The 17,586-nt window shown below is 38.4% G+C and overlaps 1 protein-coding gene across 1 annotated transcript; it reads right to left on the reverse strand.

Annotated features, from left to right (window-relative positions):
* Positions 1–4,825: 4,825 nt before the first annotated feature.
* On the reverse strand, positions 4,826–12,136 carry FNDC10 (fibronectin type III domain containing 10). The gene has a single exon (XM_072426227.1). It carries the CDS (start codon positions 11,814–11,816, stop codon positions 11,055–11,057), a length of 762 nt encoding a protein of 253 aa, XP_072282328.1. The 5' UTR covers positions 11,817–12,136; the 3' UTR covers positions 4,826–11,054.
* Between the last annotated feature and the right edge of the window lie 5,450 nt (positions 12,137–17,586).

Here is a 17,586-nt window from a genome sequence, read left to right on the forward strand (position 1 = left end):
TTATTAATTTGCAAAGCTGTGTTATCTGAAAATCATTTATTTATTTTAATTTTTATGTTCCTGTGTAAAAATGTTATCATATTATCACTAATAAAGTATTCTTGGTTGCAGCTTGGGCTGGTTCTACAAAGACGTTTTTTTTATTGCGTTTATCTGCACTTTTATTAGCGTTTTAAAGCTTGCCTTTAAAATGCTGGAAAACACCTTTGCCAGGGTTTCCCACTTGTTTACCGCGTTACTGCGTTTTTCACTAATTTGTATAATAAGTGCTCAGAAACGTGGGAAACCGCAGGAAAATGTCCCATTGAAATCAATGAAACAATTTACCTGTGTTTTGGGGCTTTTCCAGCATTAACCCAAGTTGTGTGTTAATTGGTGGTAATTGGTGTAGATTGACCCATTGGGATGGATGGGGATTTCAAACAAGGGCTTTAAAAGCCTCAGGTTAAACGCTGGGGAAACAGTCCGTGTAGACTAAGCCAAAGGAAACATCCTCAATATTTTACAGACCAGAGGCTAAAGATGGGCCATTTATAACTTATTCACATGAACCTTTACGTGTTTCTAAAACATGTTTTTATTTTGTTTTCTTTGGACACAGCTCTCAAAAACAATATATCCATGCTATCTTGCTATTAAACAATAATGCGTTTTCTGACCTGGTAAAGAGTGTAACCCCAAGGAAATAACCTTAAGTCATCTGTGGTCATCTGGCAACCAGTGACATTTAAAAAGGGTGAAAATAAATAATTTGGCTTGCTGTTTTTTAGTGTGTTCACATTAAATGGTTCATTAATCAAAGTCCAATCTCAGCATTACAGATGATTTAATGGCCCTATTAAAGGGTTGATTGATTTTTTCCTCCAGGATTAGCCAATAATTTAACATCTATAATTACCCATTCAGCAAGTATTGAAAGTGACCTTAAAAGAGTATATAGTGTTCTCTATTTTTTAGGTAAAGATATATAAAAGTGGTCAGCTTAATATAGATATTCTTATGTGTTCATAGTTTAACAAACTTTGCCTCTGTGTAGCTTGTAACTATGTATTTGCATGGGGGTAGTAGCATGGTCTGCAATGTGAGATCACTACATGACTGTCAGCTAATAACTGTTATTTTATTTTTTGATGAAGCAGCAGGGTACCTTCTACTCATCCTCTCCACTTCCCTCTTTAAAAAACAGAATGGCAATACTGCGCTTATTCAATTTCACTGACGCTAGAAACTACAACTAGAATCATCTACAGCAACAATTATTGCCTGCCCATATAGAGTCAGCCACTTCCCCAAGGACAATGCAATTTCTGGAGGCTAATACCTCATTGCAGATGTTGAATGTGCCTCAAATAGAGCTTCTGCTTTCTAAATACCAAATCTCTGCATTCCATAGACACATATGGAAGCCTAAACTTATAAAATTGTTCAAGTTACATAAACATTGTAAAGTACTGCGTCAAACATGCCCTCATTATAATTTTAGAGAATACACAACCCTTCCTACAAATATAAATTTATCTAAATTACTGTGTAATCCCCTCTTCCTTTATTAAGTCATTGCTCTCCAAGGAAGGGGGTCCCAGGGTTCTCATAAAATGTGAAGCATGAAAAAAACCCTTAGTTCCTATGAACAAGCATTCTACTGTATGGTATAAAAGAGGGAAGATACATAGCCTGAAAAGATGATGGGCCAATCTTAAAAAAGAACAAAACAGTAACACTTGTACATTTACTATTTATCACTGGAGCTTCTTGGGACTCTAACTAATTATCTCTTTAAATAATTTAGTGGTATTGGAAGCTTGGAGACCTGCTCAACTAACCATATATCCTCAAATATAAATCAATCGGAATATAAACCAAGGTACCTACCTTTACCTGAAAAAGGAATATACAATGATTCGAGTATAAACCTAAGGCACAAAATGCAGCTTTCACTGCTAACATTAAAAACAGTAATCAACATATTGTAAATGCCAATAAAGTTAATGTGAATAAACATCAATGGGCTTGGTCTGTTTATCTATTTTCCTCTTCATACAGGTCAAAGTATTTTGTATTTTTGAGTTGGTTGTGATAGATCACCAGCTCTTAAATGATCTTTTAAACATTATTGTTGGCCACCAGTAGATGGGGCCATGTCCTCATGTAAAGTGTTTAACAAAAGCTAATATAGTTTCAGACAGCAAGAGTTTGTAAAACACTTTACATGAAGATACAGCGCCATCTAGTGGTATGATATGAGTGTAAACTGAGATTCAGTGCTGTGTTGGACTTTGGTAAATAAACTTTCATATTATTATTATTATTATTAATATTTATAATATTAATATTATTATTATTATTATTCTGTTTCTAATAGCATTTTCTAGTCAAAAGATATCAGTTCATAATTTAATATATAGGCTACTTTCTGTGGTACAGTCCATTAGGTTCAGACAGACCCACCAAAAGATGATCCAGGGCCTCTGTAGCCGTCTTTATTTGGGTATCACACTCATTCAGCTTCTGGGTATTTCTAGCAATGTTGACTTAGTGAACTTAGTAAAAGAAGTTTAATTTCCTTCCTCTATAACAAGGAAGCCCAATCTACGGCCCGCCGACCACATCCGGCTCATGGAGATGCCAGATCCAGCCCTCTGTTTATTTCCTCTCTGCTCGTCGTGCGGTGGATGGGGCACACGCATCTTCTATATTCCTCTATGAGATCGAGCCGCCAGGTGAGGGAGAGAGTGGGTGTGTACTATAGACCTGGCAATCAGCTGTGTCTGTTTCCTGCCCACCTTGTACTGTGAAATAATCACAGCAGCATGAGAGCTGTGTCTGTGTCCATGCAGCTGTCATTATCCCCATGTATAAACCTTCATATCTCCTTCACTGAGTGTCATAGAAATGTGATATTTTCAGGGTACACAGGGGACCCTAAGAGCTGCTAGTAAACCCAATTTCATTCAGGGGGGCTATTTCAAGACCTTGGTCCCTAAATTGATTTTATATGTTAGGGACCCTTGTTCCCACTTCCATGGCAATGAGCATTGGGGTACTGTCAGTTGGAATTGATTGCAATGAAAAACTGTTATTCACTTGTTGGTTGTTCTCACTCTCATTTCTCCAGTATAGAAATGAGTGAATGTGAAAGAGTGGTTCTTGGAAAATCATTTCTACAAACAGATTTGTCACCAGAATCTTTAGGATGTGCTGCAGAAGACTTTACTCCTTTGTCTGACTTTCCCATCATCAGTATAGGATCTTGGAGAAAATGTAATGCAACTCTGGATAGCAGCAAATGTTCTGACTCTAAATAAGTTTTTCAAAACAATACCACAGGGAATGTGTGCCGTAATCAAAATATACAGGGTATACATTTATACAGATGTATTAGTTTGTAAATCTATTAGGAAAAATATTAAAATAAAATTGACCCACACACAGATTCACAGTTATTCTTGTAAAACTATCTGTAACGTTAGTTATTTTCAGATCACAGTTTCGGTGTGTCTTCTTGACCATGCTGACCATAATTACTTCTTTCCAAACTCCTAACAAGCCTAAAAAGAAGAAATACAGATATTGTTTCATAGAAAGGCAAGAATGCAATATCAGAACATCTCTAATGTATAAAAATATATAGAATAACTCACACACATGTAGACAATGGACTTGTTTTATTACTACTAATTCATGTTAATCATAGTGAACATTAACTAATATGACTTCAGCCTAAATCAATTGAATACAAATTTAAAATCTGATCTTTACTGGGTGCTAGTACACACAACACAATTGCGTTATCATTGTATTAAACGGCATTTAAACTTCTAAAATGAATGTGTATATCTTGAGCTCCGGACAGATATAAAAAGCCATAATTTAATAACGTTATAGGTTTATCAGGAACACTTAAAGACCATTTCCCGGCAAATTTTAACCCCTCTCCCACATCCCATTAACTCATGCTTCCATGATATGGACACCTGAAGAAGGACCCCTCTACACAGAAGAAGACAAAAGATTTGGGACCTCAGCAAACCGTAGCTTTAGGTGATTAAAAAGGGATGGGAGTTGGATTAATATTCCCCAAAAAATCAGCTTCAAAGTATTTTTAAATTGAATAATCATATTATTCGGAATATGTCTTGATATCAGTCTCCTATATTGCCCTACACAGCAGTCTTCCAACAGGGAGAGAATACAAGCAATGTAATCCCATCAGACTCCATTGATTTGCACAATGCTATTTATCTACCTCTAAGATGATCCTGAAAGGAGGAGAAAGTGGAGTGACAATCTCATCAGAAGGCAGAGTCTTAGGACCTGATTTAATAAAACTCTCCAAGGCTGGAGAGAATACACTTTCATCAGTGAAGCTGGGTGATCCAGCAAACCTGGAATGTATTTCTTTTGTCATTTGCTATATTCTAGGTTTTCTGGATTACCCAGCTTCACTGATGAAAGTGTATCATCTCCAGCCCTGGAGAGCTTTGATAAATCAAGCCCTTAAGGTGCGTACACACTTCCAATTTTTATTGTTCCAATCGAACGACGAACGATCGATTGGGCAAAAAATCGTTCGTAAAAAAGTAACCAACGACGCCGACGAACGAGGAAAGTCGCTGGAAACGAACGACCGGACCGGCGGATCGGATTGGACGACGATCGTTGAACATCGTTCGTGTGTACGGTCGTTCGTTGATCGTCCATGGGCTGAGCATGCGTAATGAACGAACGTCCGTTCACTTTCCTGTCGTGCACATAGTTCCTCTATCGCTCAAACGATCGTATCTATTGTGTGTACAATATCTACGAACGATCGTGTCGTTATCTCTATGTGCAGGATCGGTGCTATACGATCGTTCGTAGATATCGTGCAGGAACGTTCGTCGTTCGTTTTCCAACGATAATAATTGGAAGTGTGTACGTAGCTTTAGAGAGAGCAGGATGAGGCTGTGCTGTCTGACATTAATTTTTGGATCACAAAACTGGTCCAGCAGTAATAAAAGTCTCTTAGCAGTTAATGGTGTATGACTACACACATATTATATATACATTTCACTTGTATCTGTTTGTTTGCTTTGAGTTTAGGTAACAAAACTAAAGACTAACAAAATTGTTGGATATTAGTCATTTATGCTAACATAAAAAAATCATGTTCTCCATCTTTCTGTTTTATACTAATAAAAACATTAAATATGTATTGCTTGCTTTAGTTGTTACTGCATTTATTTTTAATAATAATAATATTAGTGTACAATGTAACAGAACAGAAAATCACCAAAAATAAATACTATACCATACCCCCTAGGGCAATAAACCCTGTCTTTTTCCAGCTAAACTGCACAAAATCCAATTGTGTGGTTTTGCACTCTAACTTAAGTCTATTTTTTTTTTTGTGCAGGATTTTATGTTATCCTGGATGGGAATTCCATTGTAAATTTGCACCAAAACTTTTACTGAATTACATATGTGTTGCTTGAGGTTTAGTATTTGTTTTATAGATTGAATATTACTTGTTCAGGTGTAATTTACTTTTCAGCTGTCAGGTTACAAAAACTATTTGTGCAGAAAGGTCAAGTACTTACACCAAAAGGAGCCAATATCATTTTTGGATACCAAAGTAATAGTCCAATGCTTTTCGGGTTTACATAAAAGCTGGCACCAAGAAGTGTCATCACATACCGGTACCTGTTTTTATGAGAACCCTGGGACCCCCTTCCTTGGAGAGCTATGCGAATATTGACTTCCAAGTGGAAACCCGCACACCCAACCAGTGTCAATGTTCAAATTCAGGACAATTGGTTTGGTTCTAACAGCAGTAAACCAAAAAGTTTACAAAAAAAAAAACATCAAGCATCTCTTTTAGTTAGAAAGTCCAAGGGCATTATTCTGAGAGATCCAGGAGCATGACAAAACTCCAATTTCAGGGATAGACTGGCAATCTACAGGTTCTAAAAACATCAAAAATATATGTGTAGTGCCATTGTGCTTAAGCAGTTGTTTTGCCCAGAATAGTATATACCTGAAGTTTGCTTTATTTCACTCTTAAAAATACATCCAGCAGTAGAAGCTGGTAGGCTTGGCTCGTATTGCACCTTCTAAGAAAGCCCTAATTTCTAAATTTTAGAGTATAAAGAGAAAAGTGCAACTCCTCCATAACTCCACAAGATATTGTTCAGTTCCAGAGAAAACCAATCTCAAGGTCTAAACAATGTGAGCATATTTGTGACTAGGGCTATGCAAATACTGACTTCCCGAAAGTCAGTATTTGCATAGGATCTTTGGGGGGTTCATTGATAATTTAATCAATAGGCGGGCACAGTACAGAAATATTTAGGAACTAAATTGTTCCTGCTTTGCAACCCTAACGTTACTTTATATTATATAAATACCACCAAGATTAATTCTCTAACATCCACTGAAAAGTGTAAGATCAGTTAACCAAAAGGCTGCTTTTTAATTGATAATGCTGATACATATTCCCTGTAATATTACTTTACACAATCAATGATTAACATACATTTACAAAGCTTTACAACAAAACTTTCTAACATGTCGGATAAAATAGATTATTTCTATATAATATCAGAATCTATTGCTAAAATTCTAGACATTTAATGTACTAGTCCTCATTTTTACCAAACGCAGTATCTTCTGCTGTGATTATAGGGAAACTACAGTACTTATAGTGAATATACAATGTGAATTGTTGAATTTCTTGTGTCTTTAACTTTTTACTTGCTTGCTGTGCCATGTTTTCTTCTCCGTATATCTCTGCTCCCACCGTCTGTATATCAAACAACACAACGGGCATATTTGCTGAATACTTCTGAATAATGGTCCACCTATAGAACGTATTGAATGTATGAATCATTAATGTGATGGTCACAGATGTGTACTAAGGTGAAGACTAAAGCACAACAATTGTGCTGGAATATTGGGACTCATTCACACCATAACGCATGTGTGTTAAGTTGCATGCTATCGTTTGTTGATATGCATTGTATTAAGGCAGCCTGTATATTTTAAAGCGCCCTCAACGTATCTCAATGCAACAAAAAAATCACACTTGCACAATATTTGGAAATATAGCTTATCTCAACACACAGAGCAAAATGTAAATCACACAAAATGTAAAAGTCATTCTTCCCACTGACCACCAAGCTAGCGTACTGAGATCTGTAAATATAGTAATTACAGGTAGTTCTGGGGTTACATATACGAGATAGGGACTGTAGGCTTGTTCTTAAGTTGAATTTGTATGTAAGTCGGAATAGGTACATACAGTGTGTCTTGGTCATTAAAGAGTTACAAGAAACTGCAGAAAGAGCTCACCCCTCCTAAGATTATCCACAACCTTAGCTGTGTGCCCCCTCCCCCTTCAAGCCTCCATTCTGCACACAGCAAGCAGGGAAGCCTGGTTCCTATCTAGGATATGTATGTCAGATGTATTTAACCCGGGGACTACCTGTATAGCAAGGTTCCCCAAAGCCCTGAAAGTTATTTTACAGATTCCCCCTTGTAAAGGGTCTGCATTACAGTTTGTTCTTGCTCTATATGTGTGTTGGGGTGCAATCACCAATAATTAGCAACACACAAATACTGTTACCCCGTGCTGCAACAATTAGCATCAAACATGCTATGGTGTAAACAAGCCCTTATGTAGGGAACATAACATGTAACAAGCAAATATGGCTGATCTCTTATACATATAGAATTACAAGATATACATTAAACATGTTAACACACATTGATAGGAAATATTTATGGTTACATTCACATCTATATTAAAGAGTATAACTTTCTTTAAAAGTATATATATACCCTGACAATAAACTTCTCCTATCTGCTCTCTTTTGGGCTGTTATTATACAATTCAAAATATTCTTATATATTTTGATAAGTGCAAAATATTACCTGTTGTGCCAGAAATTTGGAGCTGTCCTGTGCCCTGAACATTTTTTTTATCTTGCAATAAAGAACAATTACTTTCTACAGTGATTTGTGGAGTTAGGGGAGGTATTTAGTAGTTTAGGACTGCTCTTACATAAGTAAAGCTGGGTGATCCAGCTAACCTGGAATGGATTTCTTCAAAGACATTTGCTCTTTGCTAGCAATTTTTTGAATCCTGAATCAGATAAATTCCAGGTTTGCTGGATCAACAAACTTCACTGATGAAAGTGTATCATCTCCGCCCTTGGAGAGCTTTAATAAATCAGGCCCAAGGTCTCAAGCACATAAATATGCCTAAAATTTGTTTTTAAATTTCTGAATAACCAGTTCTCTTTACTAGAAACACAAAAATGATTTCTATTGATGATTTCAAAGAGTTTCCATATACCTTTGGCCACATATCGGGTTAAGTTTCCAGAAACATTTGTGCAGGACTTTAATGATCTGCATGGACCCTAAAAGGTGGAGTAGTATTTGGCCAAATATTCCTAATTTTAAAAAAATAAAACCAGTGTTCCCTGGTATGTATTTAGTGTACACAGCCTTTGTTCCTTTGTAATACAAAAGATTGATTAATGAAAAGAGAAACTACAGTGCCTTAGCAACCACTCAAGATGTCAGCTCCTAATCTCTCACCCTGCGGTGTGCTACCTATAGCTGAACTTCAGGCAGATATAAATAACTACCATTTAACCCAGTTTTCTATTCTCCAAAAAAATTGTTACAATGTATATTTTATAAAACTAGCAAGTTTTATAAAAGCTCTTTACAGCCTCCTGTAATCCCCTGCACAGCAGAATTCACATTGGTAGAGGGAAGGTCACTATTTATACCATCCGGGGTTTATTTTACTGAAAAGTCCGCTTGCTTGCAGATGGCACTTTAATAGTTCGGTGTTCTTTCATTGCCAAATCACAAGTGTCCTGGACAAAGCTGTGCAGTCCTGAGATCCATTGCATGGCTGTGCAGGGATCTGGGGTGTCTGAATCGACCAATCACATGTGACATATACTGTATATACGCTCCTTAGTAAAAAGAATTTGGTAAAAAATATCTGTCAATATGGTAAATAAGGACGTCCTGCTTTTTTTACTTGCTTTTAGAGTTAGGAACGCTGTTCTTATCTTTCCTACACTTTCCCACTAGTTATTCATGGAAGAGAAACAAGTATGCAAATAAGAAGGTACATATATATATATATATATATATATATATATATATATATATAGTGATAATAGAACAGTATTTCTGTCCATCCAGTTTTGATGTTTACACAGCTCTACCAAACGGTGAATGCCTGTCTAGCAAAGCAGAAGATTTCGTTTTTCTCAGCTGCATTTCAGTAATAGGTCTTGTCTCTCCCCCAGCCTGTGACTAGACTCTGAATTGAAAAGCAGCAGACTGATAAGCTCATCTCTCTGTCATTGCTTTCTTTTTTTCTATCATTCCTTAATTGCGTATGGCCAATGCAACAGAAATGACTGGGCCCAAATGCAGCTTCTCCTTCTACCAATCTAAGCTTTGCTGTAGAAGGACTGCAAGAGGTTGATACTAAGTCAAGTTCAGGTTACAGTAACACTGCTTTCAATAAACGGAAATATATTTAATGACATAATAATGAAAACAAAGTGGTTGGGTCTTTTTTTATCTAGCTAAAGTTTTAAAGACTCTGTATTATCATTATTAGTAAACAGGAGTTATAAAGCGCCAACATATTACGCAGTGCTGTACATTAAATAGGGGTTGCAAGTGACAGACGAATACAGAGACACAGGGGGAGAGGACCCTGCCCCGAGGAGCTTACAATCTAGTTTATCTGCAACACGGTGGCTAGGGTAGCACACTTGCCTTGTAGTTCTGCGTTTTATTCACAAATGTTTGTATGTCCCCTCTGTGTCTATTTACCTCCCTCCAAAAAATACTGTTTTTTCATTGGCTTGCATTTGTATGAATGGCATTCAGTTGTGATCTCCTTAGAGGGGTTTGATTACCTGGAATGGGGGGTCTTCATTCTCTTTAGTGAATACTATAATCCAAGTGCATAATATATTGGTATTATATAAATACGGATATTACAGATTAAGGAACAAGGTAAGGAGATTTATGTTATAAGGCAACACAAAGTACGGTGACAAGAGTCTGACTGTACGAACCTTTGAAATTAATCATTTTATGCTAACTAATCTGACCAGTGAAAGGTAAATTCTAATTGGCTTGGCATTCTATACATTGCACATCACCGCTGCTCTTTGCAAAGTCTAACCTCATAAATCCATTGCAGTTTACCTGCTAGAGGAGTTATTCTAAGCACTCCCGGTCCAACAAAAGGCAAGAAGTGATGTTGGCAATATTGGCTTTCCAGCAGCAACAGAATTACAGGCCTTACACCAACCTTATTTCCAATGGAGTGCTGTTTGGCAAATAATTCAAAATTTCACAGTGAGCTAGTGCTCATTTCTACTTTAATATCTACCAGAAGCCATAGATTGCTGCAAGCCATGCAACATGTATCAGTTATGATAATAATTATGTTGTGCAGGGGTTATAACAAAACAGCTTGCATGAGCATTAAAAGTTTTTGTTATTGTTTCTATGAATTTGCCAACATGTTTGAAAATTTCTAATACTATTAAAGGGTAATTTTTGCTCCCCCACAGAAGAAAAAGAAGATATTTGTAACGGCATTTGTGCCATGATTCAAACTTGGTTCAAGAAGTTGCAGGCTCGCACCAAGTGCTTCAACCATTGGCTCTTAGTGACCAGATCCTTGACCATTGATAACCAAGTCATGCAAACAGTCTTCAACTAATCAGCTGATGTGTGGGTTATACAAGGGGAGTATCAGCTAACCTTCAAGTGTACAGAATTTCAGACACATTAGAAAGTCTTTACATGACAATATCACTCGATAAAGGATAACAGTCCCTGAATACACCGCTCATCACCCAACTGAAAAGAGAAGATGATGATTGAGGGTTTTGTGGTAAGTTAACTGATCACGGGCAGATCTCTTGGTACATAACGTCTATGGGCAGCCTTAAATCAGCTTAGAAAAAAACAAAGTGGCTAACCTATTAAATATTACAAAGCCAAGAAGAGTTGGTAAGTCATGGCCCCCTTTTAGAAGAAGGATGCATGAAGGTGGGGTGCATAAGATTCTCCGTAATGTAGGCCACTAAGAGGCAAATGATGACCAGCATCACACATATGGAACCCCCAACGGCTGTCATGGCAATAACAATATCTTGCATCCCCACTGGCTCCACCACAAAGTCTACACACTCCTCCATAGACGTCCTATTAGTGTAGAGAGTCTGCAGGCAGATCCTGTACCGGACATTATCATGGACATTGGTAAGAAGGTAGTCCCTGCAGTTAATGCCAAGCTGTACACTGTCACATTGGAAACGAGTATAAGTGCCATTCCATGAGCAGTTGATGAAAAAGCCTTTCAGGTCAGATCTATGGAGAACTAGTGGCTGCCATTGTAAGAGGACACTGCTGTTCTTCAGCACATTGGCCAACAAAGACCTCCCGGATCTGTACAGATGGCAATTTCTTTGGTGGCAATGGAAGTCTCTAACCATGGTCCTGAAACACAAGCTTTTATAGCTTTCCTGACCCTCGCTGAACACTTTATATGGGCACACAGACTCAATTGGCAATAAGCTAGGTTGGCTTACTTGCCTGGTTATATTAACCGAGGTAGTTCCTCTCCTGAAGCGCTGGACTACAGCAGATCTTGGCTTTGAAGGCTCCAACCCAGAAGATGCCAGACCACCAAAGAGCTTCCCCCCCTCAACACCCAAAAAGCTCCAGTCCAAGAGGCAAAGAAGGAGCTGAATGGTGCCAAAATGCAAACAGATCATGGTTGCTGATCCTCAGATTGGCCCAGGAGGTCTTCAATGGTAGACCCTGGAGGGGATCTCTATATTTAGATGAAGGTCGATCTTCATGGCTGTAAGTAGAAGCATATTTGGCTATCAGTAGGGTTTGCTAAGTAGCTGCTGCAGCCTCTCCATCTCTTAGCAGCTGTGATTTCCCTTTGCATCTCCAGCAGCCATGGCATATTAAGCACATGCAAGGTTCCTCTGCTTCTCCAGTGCCATGCACAGCACGTAGCTCCAAGGTGCCAGCTTTTATAACCCCTAGCAGACACGTTGTGGACATATTAACTTGAATTAGCTGAGTCTCCCCCTTGATGCTTGTTACATTCAGCGAATATTGTGCAGCCTACCCTCAGCAGCCAATAGAAATACATTCACATTTAACTCATGTGTTACCATTCTGCTCCTTGCAAGAGCAATCCTGGGTCATGTGCTATTAGAGGGCTATAAAACTGTCCTAGACAATGGGCTTTGTCCAGACCACCATCTAACCAGCTATTTAAATAACAAGTGCATTCCAGAGGAATGATTAATAGTCCTCTGCTAGATCATGGAAAAGTAGAGAAGAATCCAGAGAGAATTCATTTACATTGTGAAGGAAGAAAACTCTACTGATTTTATATTTAAATGTCATGCAGAAATGGTATTGTATTGTTTTTGTTTGCTGTGGAGTTATTATTAAAATTATTCATTTTTGTTAATACATTCTTACTACTGGACATTATGCAAAAATGACATTCTTCCCACTGACCACCAAGCTAGTGTACTGTGATTTGTGAATATAGTAATTACAGGTAGTTCTCGGATTACATACGAGATAGGGACTGTAGGTTTGTTCTTAAGTTGAATTTGTATGTAAGTCAGAACAGAAACATTATTTTATTAAATGCAATTAGTACAGATGTTTGTCTCAAGATATTATTATGCAGTGTGGTGTCAGTTAGTGTATAAAGTCCTCACTGTGAGTTAATCACAAACAATCACTAAAGAGTTACAAGATGCTACAGATCAGCTCAGCTTTAAAAGCGTACCTAAACTCGGAATTTTCACTTTACATAAAAAGGTAGACAACCCTTTTATGTTAAGTAAAAATTCTGTGTTTGTTCTTTTTTTAAGTTCAACACCCGAGAATTGATGGGAGTGCAAAGCCTCCTGGGATACCTACGTCACGCATCCTGGGAGGCTGCTTGGGCATGCGCAAAAGGAGCCCTTTCATCAAAAGGTAGAAAAAAAAATCTCACGCATGCGCAGAAGTTTTTTTTTGCCAACTACATCTCGCGCCGGATTCGGGTGATGTAGTAAGAAGAACCCTGAAGAAGAGGAGAAGATGGCGGCACCTGGAGCGCCTGAAGACGGATACCGGGACCCAATGGAAGAGACCTCCGGACTGATTGACTGCACTGCAGGATTGGCAAGGTAAGTGTATTTTTTTTGGCTGTTTTTGAGTTTAGTTCCTTATTAAGATCACCCCCAACCTCAGCTGTATTTAGCAAAAGATTTCTTCTGCAAGTCATGCAAACTGCCCCCTTCCCCCCCCCCCCCTCAAGCCTCCTGCACAGGAGAAAGCAGCGAAGCCCTGTTGGTATCCAGGAGTAGTCCGTATGTTGGATGTCCTTAACCCGGGGACTACCTGTAAACTGTATTTAGCAGTTGCAAAGAACACAGGGATACAAAAAATAACACAGGAGGATAGGACCTTGCCCAAAAGAGCTTACAATCTAAGAGATTGTTGTTTTTTTTTTTTTTTTTAAACACAACTAAAATAAATGGAAGACACAACAATAACAGTAATGCTATACAGATAAACAGTTTATAACATGCTGCCTAGCACATTGGTCAGCAACCTTTTCGGACCTACAGACCACTAAATGCACGGACTCTAAACGAGCCGTGTGTCACTCAAAGGGGAAGAAACTTCCCCCATAGTGACGTCATGATGCCAGAACCCGCCCACTCTCCCATCGCAGGTTTTCGTATAACGACTAACAGCAGATCAACGATTATGCATGATTATATGATACAATCATATTGTGCACAATTCTGACCAAATTGCAGACCAGGTCAATGCTTTTGCATGTGTTGCCCTTGAATTTGTTGTTCCCAGAGGTGGAAAAGCAACTTTACAACCAGAAGTAACTTTTTACTTCTAGGACCTACGCCGCAACCCCACAGCAAGGCAACCAAATCCAAACACTTGTGCAAAGCAGTTGGGTGCATGCAGGACAACGCTGAGATTTCCACAAGTTTAAAAGCACTGTTACTGGTCCTTTTCACAATGAAATACTGTGCTATAAGTTGGATAACTTAAACTAAAGCCGCGTACCAATAATTATCGTTGGAAACGAACAATGAACAACTGATTGTCCAAAAATCGTTCTAAACAAAAGTAACCAACGACACCGACAAATGAGCATTGTCTTTGGAAACGATTGTCCCGGCAGGGTGGATCTGATTGGCCGGCGATCGTCCACAATCTATCGCGTGTACGGTCGTTCAGTGATCATGCATGTTTCTGCGGTACACTTTCTCCTTTACATGTCACTCCCTGCATCGTTCAAACGATTGTATGTAGCGTGTGCACTATTGGTGGATTAAATTTAAACAATCGAATCATTACAGCATGTACAGAATTGTGCACAATACGATCGTTCAAATATAATCGTGCATAATCGTTGATCGGTCGCAATCGTTCGTTTTCTAACAATAATTATTGGAAGTGTGTACCTAGCTTTAGGTAGCAATTGACAGACCTAGTTGAGCACCTCAGATCAAGGCAAACTAACCACATGCACATTGCTTATCTGAAGATCATTATTACTAATTCAAATCACCATTTTATTTGCCCATATAGCAAAGTAAAGCATTCACTTAACTACACCAGCTGCATATTTACTCATGAGCCATTGCTTTTGACTGCTAGAAGCTAGATGACATTACCAGAACATTTGGATTGGGGGCATGTCATTTAAAACCCATTTCCCCATGTGTCTGTGCCTTGTACTTGGCTCAGTACTGTCACTTGGGGGTACACAGGATTCTCCAGGACAGTCCTAATGGCAGAACTGAATGTGATTATATGCTGCAATGGAGGGTTTAACCTAAGGCTCTTGAGGGTACCTCTTGGATAAAAACAGTCTTGTGGACAGTTGCCCTGTTTATTCACAAACCTGAGCAATTCAAACTACACAGATGATGAAATATACAAAAGCAGAGGTTATCATCAATTAAAAAAACAAATCAATAAATTCAGGCTGAATCATGGCTGCATTTCCCTTTAAACCTTGACGTTTTCTTTTTAAAAAAATGCTCATAGGCAAATCCCTTTATACCTCCTGAGCTTTGCTATCAGTGCTTACCAATAGGGGCCTTGACATTTATAGAAAATTCCAAAATTTACCTAAAACCCAATATGCAAAGGCGTGTGCCTTTCCAGTCTAGAGTTTAATTGCACAGTTTTGTTTTACTAAAATGGTGAAATTACTTTTTATGGGTTACATGATATTGGCCCCACACCCAACCAAAGTAACCCAATATTTTGCTAACACCAACATGAATCTTGGGTCCTTAGGGGGAGGATATGTATTATAAATGCATTTGAAATGTCTATGTACTAGCAGTTAGTTTTTTGATAGAAGAGTTTCCCCTACCAAAAACTTTTAGCTGCTGCTATCAATCCTTTTCTTTGTGTAGAATGCATGTGGCACACCTTCATGGCAGTATACACTGCTGTCCCATTTCTGGCATGAGTGGGATACCGAAATTGGGCTTGGATAATAGAACACAAAGTTGCACCATCAGAGGTCACCCATTACCCAAAGGGAGAAGATACCGTTAAGACGACCAGGAGAAGATAGTGGAGGCAGCATATGGACAAGAAAAGGGAGCACAGACCTCACATCACTGGAGGACAGCACTTTAAGGGTAAGAATTCCTAATTTTTAATATAACAGTATATATTTGTTACCACTTTTTGTGTGATTGTGATGTGTGATTGCTTGACAATATTGTCCAGGACCAGGCACCTATTACTATACCTAATATATCTGTGTCCAACACCTATACCTTCATCATGCTCATTACATTTTTAATATTTTTAATGGTGTACACATGTTGCTAGAAAATAGTAATGATAAAAAAGGGTCCAATGCCTGCCTTCTTGTAAAACCATGCAGAAAAAAATTACACCAACATGATTCTTTTATTAGCTACAGAATGATTATTTAGATTTTTTATGTTTTTTTTTTATGTTTCCCTCTGAGAAAATCATTTATTTGTGGTAACTGTGCTTATCCCAGCATAGCCTTAGTCCAAGTGCAACTCAGCACAACACAGGAAGACAGCTGGTGGCCGGGTTATTATAAGCCAGAAACAATGCCAAGTATGTCTTTGTTTTTATCGCTGCGTGAAAATCATTTCAGTCATGCAATAAATGGACAATTAATCTCAACATTTTACTTTAATAGGACGTTTAGTTAGGAGCATTATTGTTACAGATAAAGTTACTAAAGTGAAAGTTGGTAATGGTCGAGTAGAAATTTACATTTTGAGGCCATTATTGGCTGAATTTATCGGGCAGTAAATTGAATTTCCTAGATAGTTATTTCTATTATAGGCTAACTAAATTAGGTTAAAATTCTACAGAGGCTTTATGTCCCTCCAGAAGCTGAAGTCACATACAGGCTCTGGAGTTTTGTCACCTGGGATGAAAACCTAGCATCTGAACAGCTGTTGTCTGACGTCATTTAGTGATCTATCCTATTGGAAAACTAAAAGACATACCGCTATGGATGTTTCCTATGGGGAGGATGCAGTAGGACTCCTCTTGCTCATCCTCCCACCTCTCCTTTCCATAGAACAAACAGTCCTGTCAGTACTGTGCTTGTTCATTCCTACTATCTAAAAAAACTAAAAATCTAAAAATCATTTACAGCAACAATTATTTCTCATGCATATAAAGCCTAAGTCTGATCTGATCAGAAACTTTTATCCTTTTATAGGCAATGTCTTTTTGGGATGCGGTTGGAGATCAGGGCAGGGTTTTGCACAGCCATCATAGGACTTCCAAGTGTGACACACATCCACCCACCTATTATGTTGCTGACTGTAAAGCTACATACTCACAATCAATGCTTCTCGTCCAAAAATTGGCTCATCGTCCGTACAACCGCCCTGGCGGATCCACCGACGTTGGACGAAGAACGATCATAATAGAAGTGAAGGGGAGAGAGCACAGCAGGGTGCCGCTCCGTCATTCTCCCCCTCCCCTCTCCATAGAGCAGAATGGTGCTGCATGTACAGCACTCGTTTATGCATCGTGCAGTCCTTAGTCGCTGGAAAGGATCGTGAAAGATCCTTTCCAATGACAATTATTGCACGTGTGTACCCAGCTTAAGTAAAACACTTTAATATGGATCCAGTCTGTTACCAAGCCCGCTACTATCATCTTCATTAATGCTATCTGTGCAAAGTTTACCCAATTTTTTTACACCTGCCAGCAGGTATAGGTGAATTGATTGGGATACTTAAATACCAAATCAACGCTTCTTTGCTTTCCATTTTTTATTGCCATTGTCATATTTCTAACTCTATTTGATACATTGTCCATTTTTACAATGGTGATCGCTGTTCTGTGATTATCCAAAATTGGTGAATGGAGTAACTCATCACTACTGTTCTCAGCAATGATTGCCAATTTGAAGGGGCATTCAGCAGCCAAAGACTCAAATTGCACCAGCAATGGTCATTATTGATC

This window comes from Pyxicephalus adspersus, chromosome 11, assembly GCF_032062135.1.
Source record: "Pyxicephalus adspersus chromosome 11, UCB_Pads_2.0, whole genome shotgun sequence".
NCBI lineage: Eukaryota > Metazoa > Chordata > Amphibia > Anura > Pyxicephalidae > Pyxicephalus > Pyxicephalus adspersus.